The 16,367-nt window shown below is 38.8% G+C and overlaps 1 protein-coding gene across 1 annotated transcript in view; it reads left to right on the top strand.

Annotated features, from left to right (window-relative positions):
* The window catches only part of UBE2E3 (ubiquitin conjugating enzyme E2 E3), a 277,113-nt gene that overhangs the window by 201 nt on the left and 260,545 nt on the right, over positions 1-16,367 (top strand). Inside the window, exons 2-3 of the mRNA XM_030209481.1 lie at positions 980-1,196; positions 6,576-6,626. Of these exons, the coding sequence (XP_030065341.1) occupies positions 1,003-1,196; positions 6,576-6,626 (245 nt within the window). The 5' untranslated portion in view covers positions 980-1,002. The remainder of the gene's footprint in view (positions 1-979; positions 1,197-6,575; positions 6,627-16,367) is intronic.

Genomic DNA, 16,367 nt, shown 5'->3' with positions numbered 1-16,367 from the left:
TAATGGGCGGAAAAAGCTGTGGCGGCAGTGGAGCGCGAGCTGGCTTTGTTCTTGCTCCTCGCGCCCCTGTGTCGGTGTGTGTGTATGTGAGAAAGAGGAGGAGGGGAGGGGGAGAGAGAGGGAGCCAGAGCTGGCGCTGACTTCACGCATCAGTTGGTACACCGTGCTGATACCGGAGTGCTTCCGACCACAACAAACCCACGGCCCTTCTCCCCCGGCGCCCCTCACAAAGGGAGAGGAGCTCGTTTCCGATCGGGACCGCGCAGCCGAACGGTTAGCCGCTCGGTTCAGTTCCTCGGCTTTGTCAAAATGTCGGTCCGCCTGCTTGGAAGGCGAGCAGGAGCGGCAGTGGCAGTGGCGTTGGGAGCTGGGCAGAAGGTGCAGCTCGGATTCTGCTCTCCTTGCAGCTCCCTGGCCAAATGAATCGTGCTGCTGGCCATGTAAATAACCGAGTTTCCTCAGTCACTGCTCCCCCCCCCCCCCCCAGCCTTTTAATTATTATTTTATTTTACCGTTTCGAGTGCTGAAGACCAAAATAAACAATAATCCAATATCAATTGATTCTGGTTGCACTGACAGTATATTTTTTTTCCTGGAAGGGGGATCTCAGTTGCTTTGACCAATAAAATGTTCTGCTTCAGTGTAAATATTTACAGGGCATTAGTGACTTTTTGCATATTCAGTATGGTTGACTGTTTTTACAGTATGACAGTAGTTCTCATTGTTGAAGTTCCCCCTACTATTTCTACCTGGCTTCTAGACAGTATGATTTATCTTTCTTAGGTTAAACTATGTTCTATATTCACCTTGCCCGTTTCTTCTTTTTTTAAAGGTACTATAGCAATCAGTTTAATCTTATAAACACATAAGTAGTATGAACTGTCATTAAAATATAATAGATTGTATTATGATAAAATTTGAAAAATAACAGTGAAATTACCCAGTTTGGTAAGTAACTGCTACTTATGTTTTTTAAAAGTTTACCAAGGAAAAGTTTACAAGATGTCCAGTGATAGGCAAAGATCAGATGATGAAAGTCCAAGTACCAGCAGTGGTAGTTCAGATGCAGATCAGAGAGACCCACCAGCACCTGAACCTGAAGAGCAAGAGGAAAGAAAGCCTTCAGCAACTCAACAGAAAAAAAATACAAAACTATCCAGCAAAACTACTGCTAAGCTATCCACTAGTGCTAAAAGGTAATGACTATGACTTGTGACAACAAAACACATTGCTTAGTAATTTCATTGCAGTTCTGATGCTTTATTGGATTGACTAGTACTTGAACAGCTTTAACAAGTAGTAAGATACTTAACTTTTGAAGACATTGATACAGATTGTTTTAACCATTAGTATAACAGCTTTTTATACTTATGTATGAATACCAAACATGCCTGTGTGTTCAGTAGACTTTGTGCCCTGTTTACTAAACTGCGCTAGAGGCACGCTAGCGTTTTTTGTGTGCGCTAAACCATGCAGATGCCCATACGAGCGTCTACACGCTTAGCGCTTGCTAATTTTTAGCACACGCTAACAATGCTAGCGTACCTTAGTAAACAGGGCCCTTTATCTTTTCATTATTAAGGGCTTAAAGTGCTTTACCACATGTTAATGCACATTAATTTACTGCAGGCATTCTTTTTAATGCAGTGGGACATATTTACTAATAACACGCATTAATGGTAGTAGTGTGCTTTAGTTAATTGAGCCCCAAGCTTTACCAATACAAAAAAAAAAAAAAGCCTTAGCGTTGAACTGCAAAGATTTTTCAAACAAGGTTGAAAGACCGCATTTTTTTTCTCCACAATGATAACACTTGCAGAAAACTAAAACTTTTAAAATACATCTAGTATTCTGATTTTCTGGACCACATCTGGATACCTTGAAATGCCTCTCCAGGACCTAATATAGAAGCAATGAGATCTGGAGTCTGTGTTTGAAAATCAAGAGTTCCAGCCGGGTTCCTGAGCCAGCTCTGAGATCCTGGAAAAAGTCCTGAAGTCTGTACCTAGATTAAATACTGCCTTTTGGAATACTTTAGTTCTCCAGAGGTGGCCATAGGATTTCCATTGTCTGCTATAACACCCACAGTTACAAATAATCTTATTGTGTAGTATTTCATAAAGTTTTTAAGGAAGAAGTCATACCGTTTAGTATTTGAAGAACATTTAGAAATGTGTTTCAAAAGAACATACAACCAAAAGCACCCATTTCAAACAGTTTGACTTCTCATGCCTTTAAGAAAGTAAAAGGCAATGAGTACATCTGTTACATTTTGCAAGCCTGTCGATATATTAGTGAAATGACCTATTGTGACATGGACATGCACAAGTATGTTTCTGATGAGTTTCAGCTTTATAAAGCTCATCTCACCTAATGCTACTGCTACTAATAAAATATAGAAATGTTGAGCTATAGGTAAATATGACTTGATGTGTATTTTCTGATATGTTTATTTGGCACGCTTATGTAAGTGTTTTCTAAGGTTCTGTAATTCTTGGCCTAGTGTTAACTCTAATCAGCTCTAGAAATGTCATACTGGCTGACTCTCTTTTGGGTTTTTCAGTTTTCACACTGGCCACATCATAATTTTGTTTAGCTCTTGCGCTATCAGATAGCTCTTGAATCCTTTTATATTAGTATTGTCTATCATTGTGGTTTTATTCTCACTGAATTAAATTTTAGATGTATTATTCATCTTTTCCAATACCAAGCTCATGGTTAAGTTACATATTCAGATACCTGAGTTATTTCCCTGCTCAAATGGCCTTTCAGTCTAGCTGTACTTGGGGCAATGGACAGTGAAACAACTTTTCCCAGGTCACCAAAGAGTGACAGTGAGAGAAACAGGATTTGAATCTTGGCTTCCCTGGTTCATAACCAATTTTTCCAACCACTAAGTTACTCCTCCATTCCATTCATTACACAGCCTATGGTGCCTATAGACATTTGGCAGCTCAAATTTCTGTGAAGGGAAATGAGGCCTTTATGAATTTTGCTTTCATAGTTCTTTAATACAAACCACTCATTGTGAGAAAAAAAGAACTGTACACTGGTTTTAGTATACTAAGAGGCGTATTTTCAAAGCACTTAGATTTACAGAGTTCCATAGGTTACTATACAACTTTGTAAGTGTAATTGCTTTGAAAATGAGCTCCATCGTGTACTTATATTTTTACATGCTTGGTGACAGAAAAGCTGTCACTAATTCAGAAAAAAGCTAACTATTTAAAGAAATGCTTGAGCACATCAGCTCCTTTCCCACAGTGCATTTTTCATTGACAGTGTTGTCTGTTGACAATAATTAATGGTTCATTTTCTAAGGAAGAAAAATGCCAGAGGCTCACAATATTTTGAGGAATGTTTTAGGGTGTGTTGTTCAGGGAACTTTTAAAGCAAACTTTAATATTTCTCATGATTAGCTCTAAATATATATTTTAAGTTTCTGGCATTCAGATTTTAAAATTATCCTATGGTGTTTATTTATTTATTAGGATTTATTTTATATTGCAAGACATTTGGAACATTATACCTAGATACAAAGTTGCCAAGTTCTAAGAGGGAGACTTTTTGGATTGTTAGTTTTGAACTTACATTTCCAGAGCAGTTTGCTATTTCTAGTCCCCAATTGCGATGTGTAGAATCAGTGCTACAGGTCCCATAATGAATGCATTCAGATGGGGCTGTCAATCCAGGACATGCCCAAAATCTCCTTGTTGTAATCAAGCGATTTAGCAGCTCTGTGTATAGGACTAACATTTTGACTTTGTGTATGTGTGTGTGTGTGTGTGTGTGTGTGGGGGGGGGGGGGGTTGGAATGAAAAATGATTATGTTATTAACTCATAGATCTTAAAATAACACACTTTTTGAACTGTGCTAAAGAGTCTAACACTGTCACCACTAATGGTATGAGCCATAGTGGACTAGATTCTATTAATGGCGTCTGAAAAATCGTCTCTGAAAAAATTTCTGCTTAGGCATATTCTATAAACTTAGCGGCCATGCCTGCGCCTAACTCTAGGCTCTTCCATTTATGCCAAGTAAAACTTGGTATAAATACTGGTGCCTAAGTTAGGCATAGAGCAGGTATATTCTGTAACCTTGTGTGTAATTTTTCAGAACGTCCATGACCCTCCCATTCCATGCCCATGCCCCCTTTTTGACAGTGCTTATTATAATTTACGCGCATCACTTTACAGAATACGCTTAGCAAGTTGTGCATGTAAATTTTAATTAATGCCAATTAGTGTCAATAATTGCTTGTTAAGTGGCAGATATTGGCTCTGATTGGCTTGTTCGGGTAATTAAATTGTGAGCATAAATTCAGAATACGACTGGATTTATGCATGCAATTTTGGTCACGCTATATAGAATCTGGAGAAATGTGTCCATCACAAAGGTCACACTATCTTTTTGTTTAACATACTGACCTTTTGGATGGACACATTCCCTGGGATTCTATATATGGCGCCTTAATTTCCATGCGGAAATCGAAGTGTATTCTATAACAATATGTGTAACTTAATTGGTTAACTAGCTAATCAGTGTTGTCAATTGGATGTATTAACAATTATCAGCATTAATTTGCATTAATTAAGACATGTGCACAACTCGCTAAATGTACTCTAACGTGGCACGCTTAAATTCTAAGTCGCATATTTGAAAAGGGAGCGTAGCCATGGGCAGGGCGTGGGCATTTCTAAAACCTATGCGCATTGTTACAGAATACACCCACTCTGGGGGGGGGGGGGGGGTTCTATATATGGCAAATCGTATGGAAAACATTTCTGCCTAAGTGTATTCTATAAGCAGCACCTAGATTTAGGCGCAGAATATAGAATATGCTTAGTTGATATCCTAGTGCCTAAAACTACACTCATCCATTTACACCAACGAAACATGGTGTAAATCCCAGTGCGTAGATTTAGGCACACTAGACCATATTCTATAACTACGCTCGTAAATTTTGGAACGCCCATTTACCCACCGATAACCAAGCCCCTTTTGGTGCGTGCTTTAGAGCTTAGGCACACTGCATTACAGAATACGCTTAGTGAAATGCTTACGTAAATTCTAATTATTGCCAATTAGTGCTCATTATTGTTTAAGTACTGTTAAAGTGATGTTGACGCTGATTGACTTGTTAAGCCAATTAAGTTACGTGCAGTGTTATGGAATATGCTTGGCTTTCAGCGCGGATCTCTAGGAGTGTTGTTTAGAATCCGGGGGGGGGGGGGGGGGGGGGGGGTCTGCATCTAATTTAGGCATTGGGATTTATGCCAGATAAAACATGGCATAAATGGCCGTGACTAAATTTGGTCACATGGAGATGCGCTCGGCGTATTGTATATACTATGTGGAAATTTAAGCCTATTCTATAAAATATAAATATACTTTAGAGAATTTTTTTTTCCATGCAGAATTTTTAAATGCCATATATAGAACCTAGCCCATTATGGCTCACACCAATAGTGGTGTTAAACTCTTTTGTGCAGTTTAATATCCTTTGGATTATCTGGCTTTTGTCCTGGTATGGCTAATCCTGCTTTTTAAAAAAACAAATGTAATGAAATGTGCATTTAATTAAGAGATAAGGAAGATATACTTTTACTGCTGTATTAATGAGAGAGAAAATTAACAGCTTGTGGTTTTCCTTTGGTAATCTGTAGTGAAAATTAGTTAAGATTACTTTCAGAAGGTGCTGCTGTTTGTTTTCTTGCTGAATTTGAAATAGTAAATCTATTGACTATCACTTATTTCCATTGATTTTCGTCTTACATGTTTATGTTCCATATCCCTAATTTAGCTGAAACTATAAACATTTTACATTGGCAACTGGTTATGAAAAAGAGTTATGTTTTCATAAAATTAAGGGGTGGAAGCATCCTAAAAATATATTTTTTGTACAGTTATACAGATTATATTTGAGAAAATCCTTCTGCTGCATTGATTATGTTATGGATTTAAAACCTAACCAGTTAATTGTGTTTATATTTAAAATGATCTTTTTTCCATTCCCAGTATAAAAAATATTTTAGGGTTTGCATAACAGGTACAGCAGAGCTGTAACCAATTCATTTTTGAATGCTGTGTAAAGAAAAAATGGGCAAGTGCTGACAAAAAGCTTTATTTGCTTATTCTACAGCTTGTTAATTCCGCCTGAGCTTCAGCACTGTAATGCTGGTTTAAAGTCATTGTCAAATATGTTAGCACTGCCCCCTTCCCTTTGCCTCATTTGCATATAAGCTTGGAAAGAAATTTTCTCTAGTTAAAAGTGTTTGGAAGTCAGTTGGACTCGTTTCATTAACTATTTAAGAAAGTTTCCTGTCTGTCTTTGTGATAAATGTTCTATTTATTTACAGTAGCACCTAAGAAAAAAAAGCTGTAAAGTTTTTTTTTTTTTCTGCTATGGGATTTGGGTTATGCCTCTGAGAACAAAGAGGAAGCAGCCATGTTAGCATTACTGAAGGCAAAGCCAGTCTTGCACTTAACTGCATGGTGGTAGAGGGCAGTGTGATCTCCTGATTTATTCTACAGAGTATTTCAAATGCTTTGTCTGTTCTCATTTCACCAACAGAATTCAGAAGGAGCTAGCTGAAATAACCCTTGATCCTCCTCCTAACTGCAGGTATGTAACATTTTTTTAAATAGGAGGTTTTGATTGGGAGCTACTAACTTTGCTGCTTTTTGGTTGTGATAAGAAAAACAAATTCTCAGGATCTGCAAAATGATTGCTGTGTACAGAAATGTGTGTGTGCAGTGTAATTGAACAGATGTCGCAAAAACATTTGAAAAAGGTATATCTAGTGTAGGTTGACTTTGTAGTGCATTGATTAGATGCTAGTTTGATTATGAAGGGTAGCATTTGTGAATTTAATTGCTTATAAAAGTGTCCTCAAGTCTGGTAAACGTTGATTATTATTTTAGAGATGAATGTTCAGTAAACTTATTTTTACTTAAAAGTTAGCAGTCGTTACCTGATTTAACCCCTCAATTGCTGAGTGTTTTAAATATTTACTAAGTGATTTAAGTTGAGGTATTTGGGAATTTGTTGTTTTATTGCTTGTGAACAGCCAAACTATTGCCTGTCACATTTTTATTTATCAAATAGAAGTAAGTCTGTTGACTTAATTGTTGAACATGATTATCTTCCTAGTACGTAGCAAATTTGTTTCATAGAGTTTGGAATTACTGTTTGTTCGTAAGCATTTCTGTTTGAGATCTATATCTGGCACTAAGGAATGAATATTTCAGTTTAAATCGCTCTTTAGGAAAATTTAAAAGAAGGATACTTGGGTGAAGTTCGTCTGTCCTTTGGATAACTTGTGTTAATAACCTACCAACTATGATGATTTCCATATAAGTGTTTTGATAGTGTTGACTTATATTTAGATGTAAATATAGGATAAAGCTTCTTGGTTAGAATTGTAAATTTTACATTGGTATATTTTTTTTATACAGTGTTCTCCATATATTTAATGTTGCAGAATATTTGCCTACCATGTAATTGTTTTTTTAATTATATGTATAATAATCCACCTACTGTACCTAAATGCATCTAACCTTGAGCTTGGGTTTAGAAAGGCAAGTAATTAAATCTGAAATCTAATTTGTCATATTCCTAGTTGGATAGGTGGTTAAAAAACATAATTGTCTCTCTGCAGAGCTGCTTGCAATGGATCCCATAGTTACATGTTCTAGCTTTTGTAATTTTATATATTTGAATAAATGTTCAGTACTTTTAATGAATCTTTTTCTCTTTCCAAGAATCTGTTCTTACAGCTTTTGATTCAGAAGTTGTTCTTGTCACCTAGCTGTTGAATTTTTCTTCTTTTCAATTAAAAAATCAATACTTCTTAAGCAAAGTTTATTCAGGAAGTGTTTATTTATCCATTTTGACCATCTGCTTTTGAAATAATTAAATCTGTAAGGGGCCAATTCAAAAGTCTACAAGATTTTCCATATGTTTTAAGGTTTGGGTTTTAGATTTACTGTAATTACTTGCCTTTTCAAATTCAAGTTCAAGATGAATTACAAATTCAGTTGATGGGTCCTTGCTTTAGATGGCTTACAGTCTTAAGTTGCATCTGAAGTAATGAAGGGTAAGGCGCTCAGTATAATTGTCAGTGATAGAAGTGGGATTTGAGCCTTGCTTCTCTGGTACTCAGCCTGATGCTCTAGCCACTATACTACTTCTCCATATAATAGGATAAACCACCTTAGGTTCTCAAAGATAACTATTTGGTTTTTTTGCATGTGAATGTATACATATTAATCCTAATTTAATTTAATGTAGAATACTTGACAAGCTTGGGACAAGTACACAGAATCTCTAAGGGGATAGGGAGAGTAGATGGCATGAATGGGCAGACTGGATAGGCCATATGGTCTTTAGCTGCCTTAATTTTTCTATGTTTCTGTATAGATAGGCATTCTTTTTGTTGAACTCAGGGCAGCATAGTATGGTATGGGGGCCCGTCTACTAAAGTGGGTTCATTTTGGGCTTTCTGCGCATTAAAACTCATGGAGAGGCATTCCCATAATTTTTATTGTAGGTTGTGCGTTAACATTTGGATTAACATGCAGTACCTGTTCCTGAATAATGCAGAAGCAGTTACTGCCTCCTGTTGAGAAGCCAGTAGTAGTCCTATGTTTTTTCTGCATTTGACAGTTACTGCCAGATTCTATATTTCGTGCCTCACGTCCTGCTCCTAAATCTAAGCGTATTCCATAACAATGTGCGTAACTGAATTGGCTTAACAAGCCAATCAACGTTAACAGCACTTAAAAAGCAATAATGAGTACTAGTTGGCAATAATTAGAATTTATGAGCATAACTTGCTAAGCATATGCTGTAATGAACTGCGCCTAAATTGTAAAGCTCGCAGTTCAAAGGGGCGTAGCAGTGGGCATTTCGTGGGCGTTCCCAAATGTACATGCATTATAACTCTATGCACAGGGATTTATGCCACGTTTTTGTTGGTGTAAATGGATGTGCGTAGTTTTAGGCGCTGGGATATCAACTAAGAGTATACCGCGTCTAAATCTTATAGAAAACGCTTAGGTGAAAATGATTTCCACACGGATTTTCCAAGCACCATATATAGAATCTCCCCCTTAGCGTACTGCACTTAACCACGTCCTAACTGCCTAATGCCTTCCATGCCCGGTCTCTACCCATGCCAAGCCCCCTGACAGAGAAACTGACAAAAATTAAGCAGTACAAGGCTTAACATGTGGTAATAGGGAAACCACTTCAAAACCCCTTAACCCACTTTAGTAGAAGGGTCCCATAGTAACTTCTTAGTATAAAATGTTAATACTGTAACACCTATGTTTACTAAGCGGCACTATGGGCGCGTTAGTGTTTTTAACGTGCGTAAATGGTTTACGCGTGTTAAACACTAATGAGCCCATAGAACTGTATAGGCGCATTAGCGTTTAACACACCTTAAATTTACAGGCACGTTAAAAACGCTAACACACCTTAGTAAACATACCCCTAAAAATGAAAAAGTTTTAATGCACAGGGTTTCTCGACTATTGGTGAGAAATATCATTAATTGTTATGTGATCGAGCATGTGCATATGTACAATACTCCAAAACAGCAAAAAGAAAGCACTAAGGGCCTTCAAATTAGGGACACAAATCCTTTCAGTTATATAGCTTGAGCAACAATCTTGTATTGATGACTCGACATGGGGTGTGTTTCAGCGCACAGCACCTGCATCGGTTGTCAGACGATTTTTCTTGAACAATTCTGGTCATAAAGATCTGATGCATAAAACAGAGATGTCTCCTGCATACAACAGCTGTCTTTAATGTAAGATCTGAAGAAGCGAAAAGAGCTTATTTTTCTGTGCTCAGTGGGGCTCAAGCTTACATACTCACATGGATGGGTTGCCATGTTTGTGTTACTAATCTGATAACTTTTTATTTTAAAGCTACAATTTCAGACAGCAGCATAAATAATTATTTGAAATTGTGATTTTTCTTTGCAATCAATATTTAAAGTTTTTGATTCTGCTCCTGCTCAGTCAAGCCACTATAATGAGCCAACATAAAGAGAGCCATTGTTGGTCATTGTAAAGACCCTGTGGAAATATCAATTCAGGTGGTTCATTAAAACAGCATTAATAATTGAGCGAAACCAGTGATTTTTTTTTTAAACATGGCTTGTCCATAGTAAAAGGTATATGCTGTTTTATTTCAAAAATGTAAAAAAGAGAAAATAATTAAACAGGATATAAAAATAGGGTTATGGAAATGATCGCATGAACAAGGAAAAAAGTAGGGAAGAAACAGATCCAAGATGGCCGCGGCATGGCTGTGAGACATGTCCCTCTAGCTTAAAATTTATTTTTCTGTTTTGAATAAAAGCTGTTTCTGAAACGGAGAGGCAAGACTTGCACTTACCCCAAGGTGCAGTCTTCTGTAGCCATAATGGACCTGATAGACCGCTTCACAATGAGCGGAAGAAGCTATGGTTCGATGACATTGCTGCAGGAGACGGCGGGGGAAGAAGAACTGCTTTTTCTGCTTGCATTGCTCAGTCTGGAAACCAGGGAACCTCTTGCAAATCCAGTGACAACTACAGATAACCTTTCTACTCACTGTAAAATTGAAAGTTTGGAGAACTCTATGCATCAGACAACTTTGAGATTTATGAATTTTCCTAAAGTTTGATCAGTGGCTCCTTTGTTAACTCCGCCAATCATGTTCACCAAGAGCAAGGGTTTATTATTTACTATCTGTTGTTAGAAGACCTTCAGATCAAGATATTGCTCCTGGAACAGACATTTCTTTTGATGAGCTTAATATTATTCAGTTTGTTATGGGAAAAGATAGGATGCTGTAACAGCAACTTTATCTTGTTCAAGAGCAAAATTCACCATTAGAGACTGGATCTTGAGATTATTGTTTCGTAATAGAGAGGTTAAGTTTTTGAATTCCACAAGAAATCCATGGGAGACGTATGTGTTAGGTGGTGAGAGTCTGATATGTACAGACAGGGAGAGTGATCTTGGGGTGATAGTAGTATATGAGGATCTGAAGGCAACAAAACAGTGTGAAAAGGCGGTGGCCGTAGCCAGAAGGTTGCTGGGCTATATAGAGAGAGATGTAACCAGCAGAAGAAAGGAGGTGTTGATGTCCCTGTACAAGTCGTTGGTGAGGCCCCACCTGGAGTATTGTGTTCAGTTTTGGAAGCCGTATCTTGCTAAGGATGTAAAAAGAATTGAAGCGGTGCAAAGAAAAGCTACAAAATGGTATGGGATTTGCATTACAAGACATATGAGGAGAGACTTGCTGACCTGAACATGTATACCCTGGAGGAAAGGAGAAACAGGGGTGATATGATACAGACGTTCAAATATTAGAAAGGTACTAATCCGCAAACAAACCTTTTCCGGAGACGGGAAGGCGGTTGAACTAGAGGACATGAAATGAGGCTGAAGGGGGGCAGACTCAAAAAAATTGTCAGGAAGTATTTTTTCACGGAGAGAGTGGTGGATACTTGGAATGCCCTCCCGCGGGAGGTGGTGGTGGAGATGAAAACAGTAACGGAATCCTGTTGAGAAGGAATGGATCCTCAGAAGCTTAGCAGAGATTGGGTGGCAGCACCGGTGGTTGGGAGGCATGGCTAGGGTTGGGCAGACTTCTACGGTTTGTGCCCTGAAAGTGGCAGATACAAATCAAGGTTGGGTATACATATAAAGTAGCAAATATGAGTTTATCTTGTTGGGCAGACTGGATGGACCGTAAGGTCTTTCTCTGCCATCATCATATAAAGTAGCACATATGAGTTTATCTTGTTGGGCAGACTGGATGGACCGTAAGGTCTTTCTCTGCCATCATCTACTATGTTACTATCAGGCTTATTTTCGAAAGAGAAGGACGCCCATCTTTCGACACAAATCGGAAGATGGGCGTCCTTCTCACAGGGTCGTCCAAATCGGTATAATCGAAAGCCGATTTTTGACGTCCCCAACTGCTTTCCGTCGCAGGGACGGCCAAAGTTCAAGGGGGCGTATCGGAGGCATAGCGAAGGCGGGACTTGGGCGTGCCTAACACATGGACGTCGTCGACCCATAATGGAATAAAAAAGGGCGTCCCTGACGAGCATTTGGACAACTTTACCTGGTCGCGTTTTTCTTACGACCAAGGCACAAAAAAAGTGTCCGGGATGACCTCCCCTTACTTCCCCAGTGGTCACTTACCCCCTCCCACCATCAAACAATTCTTTAAAAATATTTTTGCCAGCCTCAAATGTCATACTCAGGTCCATCGCAGCAGTATGCAGGTCCCTGGAGCAGTTTTAGTGGGTGCAGTGCACTTCAGGCAGGCGGACCCAGGCCCATCCCCCACCCCCCCACCTGTTACACTTGTTGTGGTAAATGTGAGCCCTCCAAAACCCACCGGACCCACATCTAGGTGTCCTCCCTTCACCCATAAGGGCTATGGTAGTGGTGTACAGTTGTGGGTATTGGGTTCTGGGGGGCTCAGCACACAAGGTAAGGGAGCAATGTTCCTGGGAGCAATTTTTGAAGTCCACTGCAGTGCCCCCATGGGTGCCCAGTTGGTGTCCTGGCATGTTAGGGGGACTAGTGCAGTACAAATATTGGCTCCTCCCGTGACCAAAGGGCTTTCATTTGGTTGTTTCTGAGATGGGCGTCCTTGGTTTCCATTATCGCCGAAAATCAGAAACGACCAAGTCTAGGGACGACCATTTCTAAGGACGACCAAAATTTGATTTGGGTGTCCCCGACCGTATTATCGAAACGAAAGATGAATGTTTCGAATACAGGTTTCCCCGCCCCTCCATCGGGACGTTTTGCGAGGACGTCCTCAACAAAACTTGGGCGTCCCTTTCGATTAAGCCCCTCTATGTGACTATGGGGCTAATTTTCAAAGCACTTAGCCTCCCAAAGTTCCATAGGTTTCTGTTGAACTTTGGAAGGCTAAGTGCTTTGAAAATATGCCTCTGTGAATTGTGTAATTCAGATTTTCCTGGATGTTGCTTGGGCAACTTTAAAAAAAGACTGAAACAATTCTTAGATTTGAGATCTCAAGTTAAATAGTTGGGCGGTTTATTTTGGTTGAAATTTCCATGTAATGTGTCATCGAATTGGATATATTTTTTATGAACTAGCTCACCCGCTTGCTTTTTTTTTTTTTTTTTTTTAAACTTTTTAGAGAAGTAGCCTTCTAAGACCCTCTTTTTCTCTCGGTGTTACATCTACATCCTGATAGGAAGTATATCTGCTCTTTAGTATAACTGCTTGCAATTACCTTGCTTGTTTAAAATTAATATTTCTTGAATTTGTGTCTTGGAACCTCCTCCTCAAATTGTGGACTGCTATGGGTGAATTTAATTTGCGTGTATTTTATAATGTGTACTAGTTTTCCTTTATTTTATGTTTTTCTGTTTCATCCTGTTTACTGAACCAGGTTTGTTTCTTGGGTTGTATAAAGGAAATTGTATAAATTAAAAAATAGTTTGTCCTTTAGAGAAGCAGTTCATTTGAGTACTTTCTTTTGCTCAGTCTGTTATATTGCTCAGTCTTCACTAAATATGCTTATAAAGGATAGTTACAATGGATGAGTAGCCTAGTTGGTAGAGCACTGGGCTGACAACCAGGGAAGTCTGATTCAAATCATGCTGCTCCTGCTTCTTGTGATCTTGGGCAAGACATTTAACGCTCTATTGCCTCGGGTACAAAATTAGGGCCCTGTTTACTAAGCCACTTCTAGCATTTTTAGTGTGTGCTAAAATTATCTTGCGCTAAATGGTTCAGTCACCCATATGTTCCTATAGGTGACTTAGCGTGTGCTAAAACGCTAATATGCCTTTAACGCTGCTTAGTAAACAGGGCCCTTAGATTGTAAGCTCTCTGGAGAGAAGGAAATTCGTAGTGTAACTCACTGTGGGCTCCTTAATGGATTTATTATGTGATAATGAATTAGTGTGCGTTAAGAGCAATGCAGCCCATAGATATACAGTGGAATGCGCAGCATTTAATGTGTGCTAAATCCATTAGTGCACCTTAGTAAAAGGACCCCTGTGAGCTACTACTGAAAAGATGTAAGTTAAATCCAAATAATATTCATAGTACAGTGCAGGTTTTGCAATTCTTAAACTCTCTTCCCATCCCTATTTACCTTCTCATTGTTTTGATCTACTCCCAGCTCTCACCCATATGAAGTAGCACTTACTTGACATCCTTCAGTGACAGCTTGTATTTTTTTTTTGTTTGTTTAAGGTGAAGGTCTCATTCCACTTTCTAGAAGACAGATGTTCACACTGGTTTTAAAAAGTCATTGGCTAATAGTCATAGCAAAGAACGAAGCAATGTGTTGGATATGGACAACAGTATAATTTCTCTCTTTTTAGATGTGGTCTTTTAGAGGATAAGTAAGCCCCTGTTTTCTATATCAGTTCAGGTATAGGTTCTGCTGCATAGGATAGAAAATTCTGACTAATATGTGCATTAATTGGCCTGCAGCTTTAGCATTGACTATTATATACAATGGGACTCATTTTCAAAGCACTTAAACTTACTATATAGCTTTGTAAGTCTAACCGCTTTGAAAATACATCTCATTGTGTATGTCAACTTAAAAAAATAAAATGTTCCTATCTTTTTTGTGTATGCATTGAAATCATTATTTTTATTTTTCCATTTGACATATCTGTCTATTTTGTCCTATTTTTCTCCAGCTTCCATTTTTTTCCTTCTGCTTCTTCATTTGCCTTTCTTTCTTACTACAAAGCTGGCCATCCGAAAGGTCCATTTGTCTTATTTCTTGATCTTCCTCTTCTGACCTCAGTTTTGTACCCTTCCTTCCCTCTTTCTCCCCCCCCCCCCCCCCACCCCCGTCTCTTCTTTCTGTAGTCTTGTTGTAGTCTAAGTCTTAGCCTTAAGGCTGCACCTGTCTCATTTTATTGCTACTGCTACTTGTTGCCAAGATGCCATCTGGCACTGTTTAGTGTGCAGAGAGTTACTATCAGTGCTTTGAAATTCACATTAAAGAGAGCTATAGGAAAACTGAATAGACAGCAGTGACCAAGGTGAGGGAGGCAGGGAGAGGTGGAATGGAAGGAGATGGTAATTGCTGCTACCACTGTGTTGTGAGGTAGGAGTTTGATGGGTAGGAGCAGCAGTGACAACATGTAGTATCCTACATTTCCATCTTGACAGGGAATTTTATGTAGCAGTTGTAATGGAATCATGATAGGGAGCCAGGAAATTTGGTCATTTTTGGAAATATTATCTGTGTTGTACCTGTTCTTTGGATAAAAGAAATAGAAAATTTTATTTTACATTTATCATGGCATTTTTGAAAGCAAAAGAAAAATAATCAGCAGGCAAACGTTTATAAAATGAGAAAATATTATTAAAATAAAAATTCTAAATCCCTTTGACCCTAAAATTAGGACCTTTTTCACGACACCAATCCAAGCATGTTATATGCAGGTCCTTTGCTGTTTCAAAATTTTTTTTAAATGGAAGCCTGCAGCTAAGCAGCAAGGCCATCAGAGACTTGGTGAACCCACCAGATTCAATAATTTAGTTTTCATAAAGCAAGTTGTACGCAGCTTGGTCTATAGGGATCCCCTGTTCATTCAATCTGTTTTTCAGGATTTACACAATGAATATGCATGGAATGTTTTTACATAGAGTGACTTCATGGTATACAAATATCTCATGCATATTTTATTTGTAGATATCCTGAAAACCAGACTGGGCTGAGTAGTTCCTTTAGACTAGTTTTTAGAATCACTGCAGTAAGGAAGAAGTGAAAAAACAAACAAACTATAGACTGGGTTTACTCAGATGAGCATCAGATGAATGATAGCATTGGTTTGCCTTGGAAGGTAGTAGATGACATCAGATTGTGTTAAAGTGGTGAGGGGGGAAATAAATTACCATTGTCTCACGGGGGGGGGGGGGGGGTGCAAAGTAAGTTTGCTGTAGCCTAAAGTCCAGTGAGCATGAGGAAGCCATATGTTTTTGGGCAATGGCTTTGTTAGTTTAGGCAAATGTGTGGCATATTGAAAATCTTGATAATGAGAAACGGAAGAATATTTAAATCCTTCTGGGGATTACCAGTGCCATTTTGAAGCCCAGAGCCAAACAGGGTGGAACTGTAGGGGGACTGCTTTTGTACAGTATCAGTAGACTCCCAGAAAGATGAGACCTTTGGGGGGGGGGGGGGTGGCAGGGAGGAGGTTAGTTTGCCATTGTAGCTGCTGTGGCTTTCTGGAAAAAAAATTCAGTTTAGGCAGTTCTGGAGCCATGATACACGACTGTCGGGGTTATGTAACATTTCTCCATGTAGTAGGTGTTTAGGTGTAGTAAATGCAGG

Source organism: Microcaecilia unicolor, chromosome 7 (genome assembly GCF_901765095.1).
Source record: "Microcaecilia unicolor chromosome 7, aMicUni1.1, whole genome shotgun sequence".
Taxonomy (NCBI): Eukaryota; Metazoa; Chordata; class Amphibia; order Gymnophiona; family Siphonopidae; genus Microcaecilia; species Microcaecilia unicolor.
The sequence above is the reverse complement of the archived record's forward strand: the minus strand, read 5'-3'. Positions and strand labels throughout refer to the sequence as shown.